Raw genomic sequence first — 24,383 nt, 5'->3', positions numbered from 1 at the left:
TACTATTACTGCCTTTAGTCAACCAGTTACTATTACTGCCTTTAATAACGACCAGTTACTATTACTGCCTTTAGTCAACCAGTTACTATTACTGCCTTTAGTCAACCAGTTACTATTACTGCCTTTAATAACAACCAGTTACTATTACTGCCTTTAATAACAACCAGTTACTATTACTGCCTTTAGTCAACCAGTTACTATTACTGCCTTCAATAACGACCAGTTACTATTACTGCCTTCAATAACGACCAGTTACTATTACTGCCTTTAGTCAACCAGTTACTATTACTGCCTTCAATAACGACCAGTTACTATTACTGCCTTCAATAACGACCAGTTACTATTACTGCCTTTAATAACAACCAGTTACTATTACTGCCTTAAGTCAACCAGTTACTATTACTGCCTTTAATAACAACCAGTTACTATTACTGCCTTTAATAACGACCAGTTACTATTACTGCCTTTAGTCAACCAGTTACTATTACTGCCTTTATTCAACCAGTTACTATTACTGACTTTAATAACAACCAGTTACTATTACTGCCTTTATTCAACCAGTTACTATTACTGACTTTAATAACAACCAGTTACTATTACTGCCTTTAGTCAACCAGTTACTATTACTGCCTTTAGTCAACCAGTTACTATTACTGCCTTCAATAACGACCAGTTACTATTACTGTCTTTAGTCAACCAGTTACTATTACTGCCTTTAGTCAGCCAGTTACTATTACTGCCTTTAGTCAACCAGTTACTATTACTGCCTTTAGTCAACCAGTTACTATTACTGCCTTTAATAACAACCAGTTACTATTACTGCCTTTAATAACAACCAGTTACTATTACTGCCTTTAGTCAACCAGTTACTATTACTGCCTTTAGTCAACCAGTTACTATTACTGCCTTTAATAACAACCAGTTACTATTACTGCCTTTAATAACAACCAGTTACTATTACTGTCTTTAGTCAACCAGTTACTATTACTGCCTTTAATAACAACCAGTTACTATTACTGCCTTTAGTCAACCAGTTACTATTACTGCCTTTATTAACAACCAGTTACTATTACTGCCTTTAATAACAACCAGTTACTATTACTGCCTTTAATAACAACCAGTTACTATTACTGTCTTTAATAACAACCAGTTACTATTACTGCCTTTAGTCAACCAGTTACTATTACTGCCTTTAATAACAACCAGTTACTATTACTGCCTTTAGTCAACCAGTTACTATTACTGCCTTTAATAACAACCAGTTACTATTACTGCCTTTAGTCAATCAGTTACTATTACTGCCTTTAATAACAACCAGTTACTATTACTGCCTTTAGTCAACCAGTTACTATTACTGCCTTTAGTCAACCAGTTACTATTACTGCCTTTAATAACAACCAGTTACTATTACTGCCTTTAATAACAACCAGTTACTATTACTGCCTTTAATAACAACCAGTTACTATTACTGTCTTTAATAACAACCAGTTACTATGACTGCCTTTAGTCAACCAGTTACTATGACTGCCTTTAGTCAACCAGTTACTATTACTGCCTTTAGTCAACCAGTTACTATTACTGCCTTTAGTCAACCAGTTACTATTACTGCCTTTAGTCAACCAGTTACTATTACTGCCTTTAGTCAACCAGTTACTATTACTGCCTTCAATAACGACCAGTTACTATTACTGCCTTTAATAACAACCAGTTACTATTACTGCCTTTAATAACAACCAGTTACTATTACTGCCTTTAATAACAACCAGTTACTATTACTGCCTTTAATAACGACCAGTTACTATTACTGCCTTTAGTCAACCAGTTACTATTACTGCCTTTAGTCAACCAGTTACTATTACTGCCTTTAATAACAACCAGTTACTATTACTGCCTTTAGTCAACCAGTTACTATTACTGCCTTCAATAACTACCAGTTACTATTACTGCCTTTAGTCAACCAGTTACTATTACTGCCTTTAATAACGACCAGTTACTATTACTGCCTTTAGTCAACCAGTTACTATTACTGCCTTTAGTCAACCAGTTACTATTACTGCCTTTAATAACAACCAGTTACTATTACTGCCTTTAATAACAACCAGTTACTATTACTGCCTTTAGTCAACCAGTTACTATTACTGCCTTCAATAACGACCAGTTACTATTACTGCCTTCAATAACGACCAGTTACTATTACTGCCTTTAGTAACAACCAGTTACTATTACTGCCTTTAGTCAACCAGTTACTATTACTGCCTTCAATAACGACCAGTTACTATTACTGCCTTCAATAACGACCAGTTACTATTACTGCCTTTAGTCAACCAGTTACTATTACTGCCTTCAATAACGACCAGTTACTATTACTGCCTTCAATAACGACCAGTTACTATTACTGCCTTTAGTCAACCAGTTACTATTACTGCCTTTAGTAACAACCAGTTACTATTACTGCCTTTAATAACAACCAGTTACTATTACTGCCTTAAGTCAACCAGTTACTATTACTGCCTTTAGTCAACCAGTTACTATTACTGCCTTTAGTCGACCAGTTACTATTACTGCCATTAGTCAACCAGTTACTATTACTGCCTTTAATAACAACTAGTTACTATTACTGCCTTTAATAACAACCAGTTACTATTACTACCTTTAATAACAACCAGTTACTATTACTGCCTTTAATAACAACCAGTTACTATTACTGCCTTTAATAACAACCAGTTACTATTACTGCCTTTAGTCAACCAGTTACTATTACTGCCTTTAATAACAACCAGTTACTATTACTGCCTTTAATAACAACCAGTTACTATTACTGCCTTTAATAACAACCAGTTACTATTACTGCCTTTAGTCAACCAGTTACTATTACTGCCTTTAGTCAACCAGTTACTATTACTGCCTTTAGTCAACCAGTTACTATTACTGCCTTTAGTCAACCAGTTACTATTACTGCCTTTAATAACAACCAGTTACTATTACTGCCTTTAATAACAACCAGTTACTATTACTGCCTTTAGTCAACCAGTTACTATTACTGCCTTTAATAACAACCAGTTACTATTACTGCCTTTAGTCAACCAGTTACTATTACTGCCTTTAATAACAACCAGTTACTATTACTGCCTTTAGTCAACCAGTTACTATTACTGCCTTTAATAACAACCAGTTACTATTACTGCCTTTAATAACAACCAGTTACTATTACTGCCTTTAGTCAACCAGTTACTATTACTGCCTTTAATAACAACCAGTTACTATTACTGCCTTTAATAACAACCAGTTACTATTACTGCCTTTAATAACAACCAGTTACTATTACTGCCTTTAATAACAACCAGTTACTATTACTGCCTTTAGTACAACCAGTTACTATTACTGCCTTTAGTCAACCAGTTACTATTACTGCCTTTAGTCAACCAGTTACTATTACTGCCTTTAGTCAACCAGTTACTATTACTGCCTTTAATAACAACTAGTTACTATTACTGCCTTTAGTCAACCAGTTACTATTACTGCCTTTAATAACAACCAGTTACTATTACTGCCTTTAATACAACCAGTTACTATTACTGCCTTTAATAACAACCAGTTACTATTACTGCCTTTAATAACAACCAGTTACTATTACTGCCTTTAGTCAACCAGTTACTATTACTGCCTTTAGTAACAACCAGTTACTATTACTGCCTTTAATAACAACCAGTTACTATTACTGCCTTTAATAACAACCAGTTACTATTACTGCCTTTAGTCGACCAGTTACTATTACTGCCTTTAGTCAACCAGTTACTATTACTGCCTTTAATAACAACCAGTTACTATTACTGCCTTTAATAACAACCAGTTACTATTACTGCCTTTAGTCACGACCAGTTACTATTACTGCCTTTAATAACAACCAGTTACTATTACTGCCTTTAGTCAACCAGTTACTATTACTGCCTTTAGTAACAACCAGTTACTATTACTGCCTTTAATAACAACCAGTTACTATTACTGCCTTTAATAACAACCAGTTACTATTACTGCCTTTAATAACAACCAGTTACTATTACTGCCTTTAATAACAACCAGTTACTATTACTGCCTTTAGTCGACCAGTTACTATTACTGCCTTTAATAACAACCAGTTACTATTACTGCCTTTAATAACGACCAGTTACTATTACTGCCTTTAGTCAACCAGTTACTATTACTGCCTTTAATAACAACCAGTTACTATTACTGCCTTTAATAACAACCAGTTACTATTACTGCCTTTAGTCAACCAGTTACTATCACTGCCTTTAGTCAACCAGTTACTATTACTGCCTTTAGTCAACCAGTTACTATTACTGTCTTTAATAACAACCAGTTACTATTACTGCCTTCAATAACGACCAGTTACTATTACTGCCTTTAGTCAACCAGTTACTATTACTGCCTTTAATAACAACTAGTTACTATTACTGCCTTTAGTCAACCAGTTACTATTACTGCCTTTAATAACAACCAGTTACTATTACTGCCTTTAATAACAACCAGTTACTATTACTGCCTTTAGTCAACCAGTTACTATTACTGCCTTTAATAACAACTAGTTACTATTACTGCCTTTAATAACAACCAGTTACTATTACTGCCTTTAATAACAACCAGTTACTATTACTGCCTTTAGTCGACCATTTACTATTACTGCCTTTAGTCAACCAGTTACTATTACTGCCTTTAATAACAACCAGTTACTATTACTGCCTTTAATAACAACCAGTTACTATTACTGCCTTTAGTCGACCAGTTACTATTACTGCCTTTAGTCAACCAGTTACTATTACTGCCTTTAATAACAACCAGTTACTATTACTGCCTTTAATAACAACCAGTTACTATTACTGACTTTAATAACGACCAGTTACTATTACTGCCTTTAATAACAACCAGTTACTATTACTGCCTTTAGTCGACCAGTTACTATTACTGCCTTTAATAACAACCAGTTACTATTACTGCCTTTAATAACAACCAGTTACTATTACTGCCTTTAGTCGACCAGTTACTATTACTGCCTTTAATAACAACCAGTTACTATTACTGCCTTTAATAACAACCAGTTACTATTACTGCCTTTAGTCAACCAGTTACTATTACTGCCTTTAATAACGACCAGTTACTATTACTGCCTTTAGTCAACCAGTTACTATTACTGCCTTTAATAACAACCAGTTACTATTACTGCCTTTAATAACAACCAGTTACTATTACTGCCTTTAGTCAACCAGTTACTATCACTGCCTTTAGTCAACCAGTTACTATTACTGCCTTTAGTCAACCAGTTACTATTACTGCCTTTAATAACAACCAGTTACTATTACTGCCTTTAATAACAACCAGTTACTATTACTGCCTTTAGTCAACCGTTACTATTACTGCCTTCAATAACAACCAGTTACTATTACTGCCTTTAATAACGACCAGTTACTATTACTGCCTTTAATAACGACCAGTTACTATTACTGCCATTAGTCAACCAGTTACTATTACTGCCTTTAGTCAACCAGTTACTATTACTGTCTTTATTCAACCAGTTACTATTACTGCCTTTAATAACAACCAGTTACTATTACTGCCTTTAATAACAACCAGTTACTATTACTGCCTTCAATAACGACCAGTTACTATTACTGCCTTTAGTCAACCAGTTACTATTACTGCCTTTAGTCAACCAGTTACTATTACTGCCTTTAGTCAACCAGTTACTATTACTGCCTTTAATAACAACCAGTTACTATTACTGCCTTTAATAACAACCAGTTACTATTACTGCCTTTAGTAACAGCCAGTTACTATTACTGCCTTTAGTCAACCAGTTACTATTACTGCCTTTAGTCAACCAGTTACTATTACTGCCTTTAATAACAACCAGTTACTATTACTGCCTTTAATAACAACCAGTTACTATTACTGCCTTTAATAACAGCCAGTTACTATTACTGCCTTTAGTCAACCAGTTACTATTACTGCCTTTAGTCAACCAGTTAATATTACTGCCTTTAATAACAACCAGTTACTATTACTGCCTTTAATAACAACCAGTTACTATTACTGCCTTTAATAACAACCAGTTACTATTACTGCCTTTAGTCAACCAGTTACTATTACTGCCTTTAATAACAACCAGTTACTATTACTGCCTTTAATAACAACCAGTTACTATTACTACCTTTAATAACAACCAGGTACTATTACTGCCTTTAATAACAACCAGTTACTATTACTGCCTTTAGTCAACCAGTTACTATTACTGCCTTTAATAACAACCAGTTACTATTACTGCCTTTAGTCAACCAGTTACTATTACTGCCTTTAATAACAACCAGTTACTATTACTGCCTTTAGTCATGACTAGTGACTTTTGTTGTATCTGTAGGGCATAACACAGTAGCCTGCCCTGATTCCAGATCAGTTTTGTATCTGTATCTGTGCTGCTGCTGTCTTGTCCTAGGTGTTATCAAGACACCACAAAGAGATCTGGCAACATGCTATGTAACGTTAGCCTCGTCGGACCATACTGCTCTTGAGTGATCCCATTCTGTTCCTTTTACAAAGCGAGTCAGGATGTTGGATCAGGCTAACGCGACTCAGGAGGCCTGTTTTATTGCTCTGAGGGGTCACCGGCCTCACCCCAGCGCTCTGTATAACCCCTGACCCCTAAACCCGTCGTTACAGGCACAGGTGGACGAGAACAAGGTGGAGAAGGTGCGTCTGCGTCCGCTGGTGACCACCAAGAAGATGCCCGTCACCGAGGGTGTGGTAGAGATTAAGTACAAGAACGGCTGGGTCCAGATCTGTGATGTGGGGTGGACCACCAAAAACACCCGGGTCATCTGTGGTATGCTGGGGTTCCCTCACGAGAAAAAAGTCAACAAGAACTTCTACAAGTAAGTTTTACATTTTAAATGTACATTTTTGTCATTTTGCAGACACAGTTATCCACAGCGACTTACAGTTTTTGCATTCATCTTAAGGTAGCTAGGAAGCAGGGATTCACTCATACCAGTCATTAACCACGGGTTGGTTGTTTAGCAACAAAACAGACGGTGTTGAAAACATGTAAACTATATTTCGTCACCATATGTTTATTGAAAACATAAATACATTTGCACAATGGGCACTTGTTGTCTCTCAAATACATTGTTACATTTGTTGGTTAGCTAGCTAGCGAATGTTAGTCGTATTAGCATTGACATGAAATCAATCAAAACACGTCAAAACAAGACATGGTATCAATAACAAGACAACAACGAGCTGAAACGAGCCACATACTGTTCCTCACATGGCAGCTTCTTGTCTTTGTTGCTATTTGACCGTTCAGAATCATAACAACGGGCGGCTTCCGGCTAAAACAGTAACCATGGTAACTACTGGGCTCTGTTAGATAGAACAACGGTAACCATGGTAACTACTGGGCTCTGTTAGAGAGAAAGACAGTGACCATGGTAACTACTGGGCTCTGTTAGATAGAACAACGGTAACCATGGTAACTACTGGGCTCTGTTAGAGAGAACAACAGTGACCATGGTAACTACTGGGCTCTGTTAGATAGAACAACGGTAACCATGGTAACTACTGGGCTCTGTTAGAGAGAAAGACAGTGACCATGGTAACTACTGGGCTCTGTTAGATAGAACAACGGTAACCATGGTAACTACTGGGCTCTGTTAGAGAGAACAACAGTGACCATGGTAACTACTGGGCTCTGTTAGATAGAACAACGGTAACCATGGTAACTACTGGGCTCTGTTAGATAGAACAACGGTAACCATGGTAACTACTGGGCTCTGTTAGAGAGAACAACAGTAACCATGGTAACTACTGGGCTCTGTTAGAGAGAACAACAGTAACCATGGTAACTACTGGGCTCTGTTAGAGAGAACATCAGTGACCATGGTAACTACTGGGCTCTGTTAGAGAGAACAACAGTAACCATGGTAACTACTGGGCTCTGTTAGATAGAACAACAGTAACCATAGTAACTACTGGGCTCTGTTAGAGAGAACAACAGTAACCATGGTAACTACTGGGCTCTGTTAGATAGAACAACGGTAACCATGGTAACTACTGGGCTCTGTTAGAGAGAACATCAGTGACCATGGTAACAACTGGGCTCTGTTAGAGAGAACAACAGTAACCATGGTAACTACTGGGCTCTGTTAGATAGAACAACAGTGACCATGGTAACTACTGGGCTCTGTTAGATGGAACAACAGTAACCATGGTAACTACTGGGCTCTGTTAGATGGAACAACAGTAACCATGGTAACTACTGGGCTATGTTAGATAGAACAACAGTAACCATGGTAACTACTGGGCTCTGTTAGATAGAACAACAGTTACCATGGAAATGCAGGAAAACTCCACTGGTGACCAGGGCTCCCATATTCAGACATTAAATCTACAAACACACACAATGAACCACAGACAGAAGAGTCCTTAAGATGTTTGTGTTTGGTTCTGGGACAGGTCTTGTTGGTTTTGTTCCTGTTGTTTATTCTGGGCGTTCTATGCACACAGTGAAGGAAAGGAATGGTAGTGAATTGTCTGCAGAGCTGAACAGAGTCAAACAGAACAGAGCAGAACAGAGCATAAATAGAACAGAGCAGAACAGAACAGAACAGAGCAGAGCAGAGCAGAACAGAACAGAACAGAACAGAGCAGAGCAGAGCAGAGCAGAGCAGAACAGAACAGAACAGAACAGAACAGAACAGAGCAGAGCAGAGCAGAGCAGAGCAGAGCAGAGCAGAACAGAACAGAACAGAACAGAACAGAACAGAACAGAGCAGAGCAGATGTTTTTCATGGAGAGGTATGATATTCTGGACAGAGAGAACTACACAGGCTTTTCCAGATACAACAAGACGTTTTCATTTCAAGCAAATGTTTCTGACAACATAAAGTATGTATAGACTGTGTAGTATAGTATCATATAGTGTAGTATAGTATCATATAGTGTAGTATAGTATCATATAGTATAGTGTAGTGTTCTGATTTAAAGAAGCAATAAAAACGGCCTTCTTTAGACTCGTTGAGTATCTGGAGCATCAGCATTTGTGGGTTCGATTACAGGCTCAAAATGGCTAGAAACAAATACCTTTCTTCTGAAACTCGTCAGTCTATTCTTGTTCTGAGAAATGAAGGCTATTCCATGCGAGAAATTGCCAAGAAACTGAAGATCTCGTTCAATGCTGTGTACTACCACCTTCACAGAACAGCGCAAACTGTCTCTAACCAGAATAGAAAGAGGAGTGGGAGGCCCCGGTGCACAACTGAGCAAGAGGACAAGTACATTAGAGTGTCTAGTTTGAGAAACAGGCGCCTTCAAGTCCTCAACTGAGAGGATAAAATGGCGCCGGAAGGAATGGCAGCAGTTCTACGGGCGTCCAACCAATTGTGTTACTTGTTTTTTTTCCGCAATATTTGTAAATTATTTTGTACATAATGTTTCTGCAACCGTATCTTACGGCTGAAAAGAGCTTCTGGATATCAGGACAGCGATCACTCACCTCGGATTAGACTAAGATTTTTTCAACAACAAGCAGGACTCACGATATTCTCCAAACACCCGGCAGGGCCGACATCCCAGTTATTCACAAGAAGAAGCGACACAGGTACAGAGGACGAAGAGCCGGATGCCTCGTCCGGACCCGCAGAAGGCGAGTGGGAAAGCTGCCGTTACCGTCAATATTATTCGCCAAAGTGCAATCATTGGACAATAAACTAGACGAGGTACGATCACGAATATCCTACCAACAGGACATCAAAAACTGTAATATCCTATGTTTCACGGAATCGTGGCTGAATGACGACATGGATATTCAGCTAGCGGGATATACGCTGCACTAGCAGGATAGAACAGCACACTCCGGTAAGACGAGGGGGGGCGGTCTGTGCATATTTGTAAACAACAGCTGGTGCATGAAATCTAAGGAAGTCTCTAGATTTTGCTCGCCTGAAGTAGAGTATATTGTGATAAATTGTAGACCACACTACTTGCCTATAGAGTTCTCAGCTATACTTTTCGTAGCTGTTTATTTACCACCACAGACAGATGCCGGCACTAAGACCGCACTCAGTCAGCTGTCTAAGGAAATAAGCAAACGGGAAACCACTCACCCAGAGGCGGCGCTCCTAGTGGCCGGAGACTTTAATGCAGGGAAACTTAAATCAGTTCTACCAAATCTCTATCAACATGTTAAATGTGCAACCAGAGGGAAAAAAATTCTCGATCACCTGTACTCCACACACAGAGACACGTAAATAAGCTCTCCCTCGCCCTCCATTTGGTAAATCCGACCACAACTCTATCCTCCTGATTCCTGCTTACAAGCAAAAATTAAAGCAGGAAGCACCAGTGACTCTGTCTATAAAAAAAGTGGTCAGATGAAGCAGATGCTAAACTACAGGACTGTTTTGCTATCACAGACTGGAACATGTTCCGGGATTCTTCCGATGACATTGAGGAGTACACCACATCAGTCACTGGCTTTATCAATAAGTGCATTGAGGACGTCGTCCCCACAGTGACTGTACGTACATACCCCAACCAGAAGCCATGGATTACAGACAACATTCGCACTGAGCTAAAGGCTAGAGCTGCCGCTTTCAAGGTGCGGGACTCTAACCCGGAAGCTTACAAGAAATCCCGCTATGCCCAGCGATGAACCATCAAACAGGCAAAGCGTCAATACAGGGCTAAGATTGAATCATACGACACTGGCTCCGATGCTCGTCAGATGTGGCAGGGCTTGCAAACTATTACAGACTACAAAGGGAAGCACAGCCGCGAGCTTCCCAGTGACACAAGCCTACCAGATGATCTAAATCACTTCTATGCTCGCTTCAAGACAAGCAACACTGAGGCATGCATGAGAGCATCAGCTGTTCCGGACGACTGTGTGATCACGCTCTCCGTAGCCGACGTGAGTAAGACCTTTAAACAGGTCAACATACACAAGGCTGCGTGGCCAGACGGATTACCAGGACGTGTGCTCCGGGCATGTGCTGACCAACTGGCAGGTGTCTTCACTGACATTTTCAACATGTCCCTGATTGAGTCTAATACCAACATGCTTCAAGCAGACCACCATAGTCCCTGTGCCCAAGAACACAAAGGCAACCTGCCTAAATGACTACAGACCCGTAGCACTCACGTCTGTAGCCATGAAGTGCTTTGAAAGGTTGGTAATGGCTCACATCAACACCATTATCCTAGAAACCCTAGACCCACTCCAATTTACATACCGCTCAAACAGATCCACAGATGATGCAATCTCTATTGCACTCCACACTGCTCTTTCCCACCTGGACAAAAGGAACACCTATGTGAGAATGCTATTCATTGACTACAGCTCAGCATTCAACACCATAGTACCCTCAAAGCTCATCACTAAGCTAAGGACCCTGGGACTAAACACTTCCCTCTGCAACTGGATCCTGGACTTCCTGACGGGCCGCCCCCAGGTGGCGAGGGTAGGTAGCAACACATCTGCCACGCTGATCCTCAACACTGGAGTGCGTGCTCAGTCCCCTCCTGTACTCCCTGTTCACCCACGACTGCATGGCCAGGCACGACTCCAACACCATCATTAAGTTTGCAGACGACACAACAGTGGTAGGCCTGATCACCGACAACGACAAGACAGCCTATAGGGAAGAGACCTGGCCGGGTGGTGCCAGAATAACAACCTATCCCTCAACGTAACCAAGACTAAGGAGATGATTGTGCACTACAGGAAAAGGAGCACTGAGCACGCCCCCATTCTCATCGACGGGGCTGTAGTGAAGCAGGTTGAGAGCTTCAAGTTCCTTTGTCCACATCAACAACAAACTAGAATGGTCCAAACACACCAAGACAGTCCTGAAGAGGGCACGACAAAGCCTATTCCCCCTCAGGAAACTAAAAAGATTTGGCATGGGTCCTGAGATCCTCAAAAGGTTCTACAGCTGCAACATCGAGAGCATCCTGACCGGTTGCATCACTGCCTGGTACAGCAATTGCTCGGCCTCCGACCGCAAGGCACTTCAGAGGGTAGTGCGTACGGCCCAGTATATCACTGGGGCAAAGCTGCCTGCCATCCAGGACCTCTACACCAGGCGGTGTCAGAGGAAGGCCCTAAAAATTGTCAAAGACCCCAGCCACCCCAGTCATAGACTGTTCTCTCTACTACCGCATGGCAAGCGGAACCGGAGTGCCAAGTCTAGGATAAAAAGGCTTCTCAACAGTTTTTACCCCCAAGCCATAAGACTCCTGAACAGGTAACTGTTTGCATTGTGTGGAGCACCTTACTGCTGTCCTTTAAACCAAGCTGTCTGTGTTATGGCTGTTATATTGTGTGTGTGTGTGTGTGTGTGTGTGTGTGTGTGTGTGTGTGTGTGTGTGTGTGTGTGTGTGTGTGTGTGTGTGTGTGTGTGTGTGTGTGTGTGTGTGTGTGTGTGTGTGTGTGTGTGTGTGTGTGTATTATTGAGTCCAGTGTGTGTGTGTGTGAGAACGTCTGTTCACCATCACAAGTGTCTAGGTGATGAGTTGGTGATGTTTCCGTTGCAGAATCCGTCTGAGAAAGAGAGCAGCAGAGAGCAAAGCCAAGGTTAATGTTTCTACTGGTGCCAGGTATAGTTACATCAGGGAACAACCCACTGTCCAAGCCCCCAGAGACTGGGTCTGCGGTCCAAACGCCACACTATCCCTACGTAGTGCACTACTTCTGAACAGGGCCCATTGGGGTAGTGCACTATGTAGGTAATAGGGTTCCATTTAGGATGCAGCCTGCGTTTCTGACAGTGGGTTTCCTGCAGTAGTAGTTGAACTGTATTTACCCAGCTGGCTTTCATTCCCTCACTGCCTCATCTAACTACCACGGTGTGACTAAATCTAACTCTACCTTTTATTTAACCGTTCCTAGTCACACAAATGCAACTCAACTACTCTGATTGGCATAGATTGCTCAGGCTGACAAGAACAGTTGAAGTCTGAAGTTTACATACACCTTAGCCAAATACATTTAAACTCAGTTTTTCACCATTTCTGACATTTAATCCAAGTAAAAATTCCCTGTCTTTAGGTCAGTTAGGATCACCACTTTTATTTTAAGAATGTGAAATGTCAGAATAATAGTAGAGAGAGTGATTTATTTCAGCTTTTATTTCTTTCATCACATTCCCAGTGGGTCAGAAGTTTACATACACTCAATTAGTATTTGGTAGCATTGCCTTTACATTTATTAACTTGGGTCAAACGTTTCGGGTAGCCTTCCACAAGCTTCCCACAATAAGTTGGGGGCATTTTGGCCCATTCCTCCTGACAGAGCTGGTGTAACTGAGTCAGGTTTGTAGGCCTCCTTGCTCACACACGCTTTTTTCAGTTCTGCCCACACAATTTCTATAGGATTGAGGTCAAGGCTTTGTGATGGCCACTCCAATACCTTGACTTTGTTGTCCTTAAAACATTTTGCCACAACTTTGGAAGTATGCTTGGGGTCATTGTCCATTTGGAAGACCCATTTGCGACCAAGCTTTAACTTCCTGACTGATGTCTTGAAATGTTGCTTCAATATATCCACATCATTTTTCTTCCTCATGAAGCCATCTATTTTGTGAAGTGCACCAGTCCCTCCTGCAGCAAAGCACCCCCACAACATGATGCTGCCACCCCCGTGCTTCACGGTTGGGATGGTGTTCTTCGGCTTGCAAGCCTCCCCCTTTTTCCTTCAAACATAACGATGGTCATTATGGCCAAACAGTTCTATTTTTGTTTCATCATACCAGAGGACATTTCTCCAAAAAGTACAATCTTTGTCCCCATGTGCAGTTGCAAACTGTAGTCTGGCTTTTTTATGGCGGTTTTGGAGCAGTGGCTTCTTCCTTGCTGAGCTGCCTTTCAAGTTATGTCGATATAGGACTCCTTTTACTGTGGATATAGATACTTTTGTGCCTGTTTCCTCCAGCATCTTCACAAGGTCCTTTGCTGTTGTTCTGGGATTGATTTGCACTTTTCGCACCAAGGTACGTTCATCTCTAGGAGACAGAACGCGTCTCCTTCCTGAGCGGTATGACGGCTGCGTGGTCCCATGGTGTTTATACTTGCGTACTATTGTTTGTACAGATGAGCGTGGTACCTTCAGGGGTTTGGAAATTGCTCCCAAGGATGAACCAGACTTGTGGAGGTCTACAATTTCTTTCTGAGGTCATGGCTGATTTCTTTTGATTTTCCCATGATGTCAAGCAAAGAGGCACTGAGTTTGAAGGTAGGCCTTGAAATACATCCACAGGTACACCTCCAATTGACTCTAATGATGTCAATTAGGCTTCTAAAGCCATGACATAATTTTCTGGTATTTTCCAAGCTGTTTAAAGGCATAGTCAACTTAAAACGAGTTTTAATGACTCCAACCTAAGTGTATGTAAACTTCTGACTTCAACTGTACATATCCAATGACAATACCAAAGAACTCATTAAGTAAAACTGACTTCAACTGTATAACTCAACAAGAAATGAAACGTTATATTTAGTTATATTTCTATAGTTTAACATAGTTATATTTCTATAGTTTAACATGGTTATATTTCTATAGTTTAACATAGTTATATTTCTATAGTTTAACATAGTTATATTTCTATAGTTTAACATAGTTATATTTAGTTATATTTCTATAGTTTAACATAGTTACAGTTCTATAGTTTAACATAGTTATAGTTCTATAGTTTAACATAGTTATAGTTCTATAGTTTAACATAGTTATATTTCAACATAGTTATATTTAGTTATATTTCTATAGTTTAACATAGTTATATTTCTATAGTTTAACATAGTTACAGTTCTATAGTTTAACATAGTTATATTTAGTTATATTTCTATAGTTTAACATAGTTACAGTTCTATAGTTTAACATAGTTATGTTTCTATAGTTTAACATAGTTATACTTCTATAGTTTAACATAGTTATATTTCTATAGTTTAACATAGTTATATTTCTATAGTTTAACATAGTTATATTTCTATAGTTTAACATAGTTATAGTTCTATAGATTAACATAGTTATAGTTCTATAGTTTAACATATTTATTTAGTTATATTTCTAAAGTTTAACATAGTTATATTTAGTTATATTTCTATAGTTTAACATAGTTGTATTTAGTTATATTTCTATAGTTTAACATAGTTATATTTCTATAGTTTAACATAGTTATATTTCTATAGTTTAACATAGTTATATTTCTATAGTTTAACATAGTTATATTTCTATATTTTAACATAGTTATATTTCTATAGTTTAACATAGTTATATTTCTATAGTTTAACATAGTTATATTTAGTTATATTTATATAGTTTAACATAGTTATATTTCTATAGTTTAACATAGTTATATTTAGTTATAGTTCTATAGTTTAACATAGTTATATTTCTATAGTTTAACATAGTTACATTTAGTTATATTTCTATAGTTTAACATAGTTATAGTTCTATAGTTTAACATAGTTATATTTCTATAGTTTAACATAGTTATATTTAGTTATATTTCTATAGTTTAACATAGTTATATTTCTATAGTTTAACATAGTTATATTAAGTTATATTTCTATAGTTTAACATAGTTACATTTAGTTATATTTCTATAGTTTAACATAGTTATATTTCTATAGTTTAACATAGTTATATTTCTATAGTTTAACAGTTATATTTCTATAGTTTAACATAGTTATATTAAGTTATATTTCTATAGTTTAACATAGTTATATTTCTATAGTTTAACATAGTTATACTTCTATAGTTTAACATAGTTATACTTCTATAGTTTAACATAGTTATATTTCTATAGTTTAACATAGTTATATTTCTATAGTTTAACATAGTTATAGTTCTATAGTTTAACATAGTTATATTTCTATATTTTAACATAGTTATATTTAGTTATATTTCTACAGTTTAACATAGTTACATTTCTATAGTTTAACATAGTTATATTTCTATAGTTTAACATAGTTATACTTCTATAGTTTAACATAGTTATATTTCTATAGTTTAACATAGTTATATTTCTATAGTTTAACATAGTTATATTTCTATAGTTTAACATAGTTATATTTCTATAGTTTAACATAGTTATAGTTCTATAGTTTAACATAGTTATAGTTCTATAGTTTAACATAGTTATATTTAGTTATATTTCTATAGTTTAACATAGTTATATTTCTATAGTTTAATATAGTTATATTTAGTTATATTTCTATAGTTTAACATAGTTACATTTCTATAGTTTAACATAGTTATATTTCTATATTTTAACATATTTATATTTCTATAGTTTAACATAGTTATATTTAGTTATATTTCTATAGTTTAACATAGTTATATTTCTATAGTTCAACATAGTTATATTTCTATAGTTTAACATAGTTATATTTCTATAGTTTAACATAGTTATATTTCTATAGTTTAACAAAGTTATATTTAGTTATATTTCTATAGTTTAACATAGTTACATTTCTATAGTTTAACATAGTTATATTTCTATAGTTTAACATAGTTATACTTCTATAATTTAACATAGTTATATTTCTATAGTTTAACATAGTTATATTTCTATAGTTTAACATAGTTACATTTCTATAGTTTAACATAGTTATATTTCTATAGTTTAACATAGTTATATTTCTATAGTTTAACATAGTTATATTTAGTTATATTTCTATAGTTTAACATAGTTATATTTCTATAGTTTAACATAGTTATATTTCTATAGTTTAACATAGTTATATTTCTATAGTTTAACATAGTTATATTTCTATAGTTTAACATAGTTATATTTAGTTATATTTATATAGTTTAACATAGTTATATTTCTATAGTTTAACATAGTTACATTTAGTTATATTTCTATAGTTTAACATAGTTATATTTCTATAGTTTAACATAGTTACATTTAGTTATATTTCTATAGTTTAACATAGTTATAGTTCTATAGTTTAACATAGTTATAGTTCTATAGTTTAACATAGTTATATTTCTATAGTTTAACATAGTTATATTTAGTTATATTTCTATAGTTTAACATAGTTATATTTAGTTATATTTCTATAGTTTAACATAGTTATATTTCTATAGTTTAACATAGTTATAGTTCTATAGTTTAACATAGTTATATTTCTATAGTTTAACATAGTTATATTTCTATAGTTTAACATAGTTATATTTCTATAGTTTAACATAGTTATATTTAGTTATATTTCTATAGTTTAACATAGTTATATTTAGTTATATTTCTATAGTTTAACATAGTTATATTTCTATAGTTTAACATAGTTATATTTAGTTATATTTCTATAGTTTAACATAGTTATATTTCTATAGTTTAACATAGTTATATTTCTATAGTTTAACATGGTTATATTTAGTTATATTTCTATAGTTTAACATAGTTATATTTAGTTATATTTCTATAGTTTAACATAGTTATATTTCTATAGTTTAACATAGTTATATTTCTATAGTTTAACATAGTTATATTTAGTTATATTTCTATAGTTTAACATAGTTATAGTTCTATAGTTTAACATAGTTATATTTAGTTATATTTCTATATTTTAACATAGTTATATTTCTATAGTTTAACATAGTTATAGTTCTATAGTTTAACATAGTTATATTTAGTTATATTTCTATAGTTTAACATAGTTATATTTAGTTATATTTCTATAGTTTAACATAGTTATATTTCTATAGTTTAACATAGTTATACTTCTATAGTTTAACATAGTTATATTTCTATAGTTTAACATAGTTATATTTCTATAGTTTAACATAGTTATATTTCTATAGTTTAACATAGTTATATTTCTATAGTTTAACATAGTTATATTTAGTTATATTTATATAGTTTAACATAGTTATATTTCTATAGTTTAACATAGTTATATTTAGTTATATTTATATAGTTTAACATAGTTACATTTAGTTATATTTCTATAGTTTAACATAGTTATAGTTCTATAGTTTAACATAGTTATATTTAGTTCTATTTCTATAGTTTAACATAGTTATATTTCTATAGTTTAACATAGTTATAGTTCTATAGTTTAACATAGTTATATTTCTATGGTTTAACATAGTTATATTTAGTTATAGTTCTATAGTTTAACATAGTTATATTTAGTTATATTTATATAGTTTAACATAGTTATATTTATATAGTTTAACATAGTTATATTTAGTTATATTTCTATAGTTTAACAGTTATATTTAGTTATATTTCTATAGTTTAACATAGTTATATTTAGTTATATTTATATAGTTTAACATAGTTATATTTCTATAGTTTAACATAGTTATATTTAGTTATAGTTCTATAGTTTAACATAGTTATATTTCTATAGTTTAACATAGTTATATTTAGTTATAGTTCTATAGTTTAACATAGTTATATTTCTATAGTTTAACATAGTTATATTTAGTTATTTTTCTATAGTTTAACATAGTTATATTTCTATAGTTTAACATAGTTATATTTCTATAGTTTAACATAGTTATATTTAGTTATATTTCTATAGTTTAACATAGTTATATTTAGTTATATTTATATAGTTTAACATAGTTATATTTCTATAGTTTAACATAGTTATATTTCTATAGTTTAACATAGTTATATTTAGTTATATTTCTATAGTTTAACATAGTTACATTTAGTTATATTTCTATAGTTTAACATAGTTATAGTTCTATAGTTTAACATAGTTATATTTAGTTATATTTCTATAGTTTAACATAGTTATATTTCTATAGTTTAACATAGTTATATTTAGTTATATTTCTATAGTTTAACATAGTTATATTTCTATAGTTTAACATAGTTATATTAAGTTATATTTCTATAGTTTAACATAGTTACATTTAGTTATATTTCTATAGTTTAACATAGTTATATTTCTATAGTTTAACATAGTTATATTTCTATAGTTTAACAGTTATATTTCTATAGTTTAACATAGTTATATTTAGTTATATTTCTATAGTTTAACATAGTTATATTTCTATAGTTTAACATAGTTATACTTCTATAGTTTAACATAGTTATATTTCTATAGTTTAACATAGTTATATTTCTATAGTTTAACATAGTTATATTTCTATAGTTTAACATAGTTATATTTCTATAGTTTAACATAGTTATATTTCTATAGTTTAACATAGTTATATTTAGTTATATTTCTACAGTTTAACATAGTTACATTTCTATAGTTTAACATAGTTATATTTCTATAGTTTAACATAGTTATATTTCTATAGTTTAACATAGTTATATTTCTATAGTTTAACATAGTTATATTTCTATAGTTTAACATAGTTATATTTCTATAGTTTAACATAGTTATATTTCTATAGTTTAACATAGTTATATTTCTATAGTTTAACATAGTTATATTTCTATAGTTTAACATAGTTATATTTCTATAGTTTAACATAGTTATATTTAGTTATATTTCTATAGTTTAACATAGTTATATTTCTATAGTTTAATATAGTTATATTTAGTTATATTTCTATAGTTTAACATAGTTATATTTCTATAGTTTAACATAGTTATATTTCTATATTTTAACATATTTATATTTCTATAGTTTAACATAGTTATATTTAGTTATATTTCTATAGTTTAACATAGTTATATTTAGTTATATTTCTATAGTTTAACATAGTTATATTTCTATAGTTCAACATAGTTATATTTCTATAGTTTAACATAGTTATATTTCTATAGTTTAACATAGTTATATTTCTATAGTTTAACATAGTTATATTTAGTTATATTTCTATAGTTTAACATAGTTATATTTCTATAGTTTAACATAGTTATATTTCTATAGTTTAACATAGTTATACTTCTATAATTTAACATAGTTATATTTCTATAGTTTAACATAGTTATATTTCTATAGTTTAACATAGTTACATTTCTATAGTTTAACATAGTTATATTTCTATAGTTTAACATAGTTATATTTCTATAGTTTAACATAGTTATATTTAGTTATATTTCTATAGTTTAACATAGTTATATTTCTATAGTTTAACATAGTTATATTTCTATAGTTTAACATAGTTATATTTCTATAGTTTAACATAGTTATATTTCTATAGTTTAACATAGTTATATTTAGTTATATTTATATAGTTTAACATAGTTATATTTCTATAGTTTAACATAGTTACATTTAGTTATATTTCTATAGTTTAACATAGTTATATTTCTATAGTTTAACATAGTTATATTTAGTTATATTTCTATAGTTTAACATAGTTATATTTCTATAGTTTAACATAGTTATATTTCTATAGTTTAACATAGTTATATTTCTATAGTTTAACATAGTTATATTTAGTTATATTTCTATAGTTTAACATAGTTATATTTAGTTATATTTCTATAGTTTAACATAGTTATATTTCTATAGTTTAACATAGTTATATTTCTATAGTTTAACATAGTTATATTTCTATGGTTTAACATAGTTATATTTAGTTATAGTTCTATAGTTTAACATAGTTATATTTAGTTATATTTATATAGTTTAACATAGTTATATTTCTATAGTTTAACATAGTTATATTTCTATAGTTTAACATAGTTATATTTCTATAGTTTAACATAGTTATATTTCTATAGTTTAACATAGTTATATTTAGTTATATTTCTATAGTTTAACATAGTTATATTTAGTTATATTTCTATAGTTTAACATAGTTACATTTAGTTATATTTCTATAGTTTAATATAGTTATATTTAGTTATATTTCTATAGTTTAACATAGTTATATTTCTATATTTTAACATATTTATATTTCTATAGTTTAACATAGTTATATTTCTATAGTTTAACATAGTTATATTTCTATAGTTTAACATAGTTATATTTCTATAGTTTAACATAGTTATAGTTCTATAGTTTAACATAGTTATAGTTCTATAGTTTAACATAGTTATATTTCTATATTTTAACATAGTTATATTTAGTTATATTTCTATAGTTTAACATAGTTATATTTCTATAGTTTAACATAGTTATATTTCTATAGTTTAACATAGTTATATTTCTATAGTTTAACATAGTTATATTTAGTTATATTTCTATAGTTTAACATAGTTATATTTCTATAGTTTAACATAGTTATATTTAGTTATATTTCTATAGTTTAACATAGTTACATTTAGTTATATTTCTATAGTTTAACATAGTTATATTTCTATAGTTTAACATAGTTACATTTAGTTATATTTCTATAGTTTAACATAGTTATATTTCTATAGTTTAACATAGTTATAGTTCTATAGTTTAACATAGTTATATTTCTATAGTTTAACATAGTTATATTTAGTTATATTTCTATAGTTTAACATAGTTATATTTAGTTATATTTCTATAGTTTAACATAGTTATATTTCTATAGTTTAACATAGTTATAGTTCTATAGTTTAACATAGTTATATTTCTATGGTTTAACATAGTTATATTTAGTTATAGTTCTATAGTTTAACATAGTTATATTTAGTTATATTTATATAGTTTAACATAGTTATATTTCTATAGTTTAACATAGTTATATTTAGTTATATTTCTATAGTTTAACATAGTTATATTTCTATAGTTTAACATAGTTATATTTCTATAGTTTAACATAGTTATATTTCTATAGTTTAACATAGTTATAGTTCTATAGTTTAACATAGTTTTATTTCTATAGTTTAACATAGTTATATTTAGTTATAGTTCTATAGTTTAACATAGTTATATTTCTATAGTTTAACATAGTTATATTTAGTTATATTTCTATAGTTTAACATAGTTATATTTCTATAGTTTAACATAGTTATATTTAGTTATATTTCTATAGTTTAACATAGTTACATTTCTATAGTTTAACATAGTTATAGTTCTATAGTTTAACATAGTTATATTTCTATATTTTAACATAGTTATATTTCTATAGTTTAACATAGTTATATTTCTATAGTTTAACATAGTTATATTTAGTTATATTTCTATAGTTTAACATAGTTATATTTCTATAGTTTAACATAGTTATATTTCTATAGTTTAACATAGTTATATTTCTATAGTTCAACATAGTTATATTTCTATAGTTTAACATAGTTATATTTCTATAGTTTAACATAGTTATATTTCTATAGTTTAACATAGTTATATTTAGTTATATTTCTATAGTTTAACATAGTTACATTTCTATAGTTTAACATAGTTATATTTCTATAGTTTAACATAGTTATACTTCTATAATTTAACATAGTTATATTTCTATAGTTTAACATAGTTATATTTCTATAGTTTAACATAGTTACATTTCTATAGTTTAACATAGTTATATTTCTATAGTTTAACATAGTTATATTTCTATAGTTTAACATAGTTATATTTAGTTATATTTCTATAGTTTAACATAGTTATATTTCTATAGTTTAACATAGTTATATTTCTATAGTTTAACATAGTTATATTTCTATAGTTTAACATAGTTATATTTCTATATTTTAACATAGTTATATTTAGTTATAGTTCTATAGTTTAACATAGTTATATTTCTATAGTTTAACATAGTTATATTTCTATAGTTTAACATAGTTATATTTCTATAGTTTAACATAGTTATAATTAGTTATATTTATATAGTTTAACATAGTTATAGTTCTATAGTTTAACATAGTTATATTTCTATAGTTTAACATAGTTATATTTCTATAGTTTAACATAGTTATATTTAGTTATATTTCTATAGTTTAACATAGTTATATTTCTATAGTTTAACATAGTTATAGTTCTATAGTTTAACATAGTTATATTTCTATAGTTTAACATAGTTATATTTAGTTATATTTCTATAGTTTAACATAGTTACATTTAGTTATATTTCTATAGTTTAACATAGTTATATTTCTATAGTTTAACAGAGTTACATTTAGTTATATTTCTATAGTTTAACATAGTTATAGTTCTATAGTTTAACATAGTTATATTTCTATAGTTTAACATAGTTATATTTCTATAGTTTAACATAGTTATATTTAGTTATATTTCTATAGTTTAACATAGTTATATTTAGTTATATTTCTATAGTTTAACATAGTTATATTTCTATAGTTTAACATAGTTATATTTCTATAGTTTAACATAGTTATATTTCTATGGTTTAACATAGTTATATTTAGTTATATTTCTATAGTTTAACATAGTTATATTTAGTTATATTTATATAGTTTAACATAGTTATATTTCTATAGTTTAACATAGTTATATTTAGTTATATTTCTATAGTTTAACATAGTTATATTTCTATAGTTTAACATAGTTATAGTTCTATAGTTTAACATAGTTATATTTCTATGGTTTAACATAGTTATATTTAGTTATATTTCTATAGTTTAACATAGTTACATTTAGTTATATTTCTATAGTTTAACATAGTTATATTTCTATAGTTTAACATAGTTACATTTAGTTATATTTCTATAGTTTAACATAGTTATATTTAGTTATATTTCTATAGTTTAACATAGTTATATTTCTATAGTTTAACATAGTTATAGTTCTATAGTTTAACATAGTTATATTTCTATGGTTTAACATAGTTATATTTAGTTATATTTCTATAGTTTAACATAGTTATATTTAGTTATATTTCTATAGTTTAACATAGTTATATTTCTATAGTTTAACATAGTTATATTTCTATAGTTTAACATAGTTATATTTCTATAGTTTAACATAGTTATAGTTCTATAGTTTAACATAGTTTTATTTCTATAGTTTAACATAGTTATATTTAGTTATAGTTCTATAGTTTAACATAGTTATATTTCTATAGTTTAACATAGTTATATTTCTATAGTTTAACATAGTTATATTTAGTTATATTTCTATAGTTTAACATAGTTATATTTCTATAGTTTAACATAGTTATATTTAGTTATATTTCTATAGTTTAACATAGTTACATTTCTATAGTTTAACATAGTTATATTTCTATAGTTTAACATAGTTATATTTCTATAGTTTAACATAGTTATATTTCTATAGTTTAACATAGTTATATTTCTATAGTTTAACATAGTTATATTTAGTTATATTTCTATAGTTTAACATAGTTATATTTCTATAGTTTAACATAGTTATATTTCTATGGTTTAACATAGTTATATTTAGTTATAGTTCTATAGTTTAACATAGTTATATTTAGTTATATTTATATAGTTTAACATAGTTATATTTCTATAGTTTAACATAGTTATATTTAGTTATATTTCTATAGTTTAACATAGTTATAGTTCTATAGTTTAACA

General features: G+C 30.8%; 1 protein-coding gene across 2 annotated transcripts in view; it reads left to right on the top strand.

Annotated features, from left to right (window-relative positions):
* LOC106593885 (lysyl oxidase homolog 3B) overlaps positions 1–24,383 on the top strand; it is a 139,947-nt gene that overhangs the window by 44,551 nt on the left and 71,013 nt on the right. For both annotated transcript variants that reach the window (XM_045704320.1, XM_045704305.1), the window contains exon 4: positions 6,712–6,923. In XM_045704320.1, coding sequence (XP_045560276.1) covers positions 6,712–6,923 — 212 coding nt within the window. The remainder of the gene's footprint in view (positions 1–6,711; positions 6,924–24,383) is intronic.

This window comes from Salmo salar, chromosome ssa01, assembly GCF_905237065.1.
Source record: "Salmo salar chromosome ssa01, Ssal_v3.1, whole genome shotgun sequence".
Classification (NCBI taxonomy): Eukaryota; Metazoa; Chordata; class Actinopteri; order Salmoniformes; family Salmonidae; genus Salmo; species Salmo salar.
This window is presented reverse-complemented; position numbering and strand designations above follow the sequence as displayed.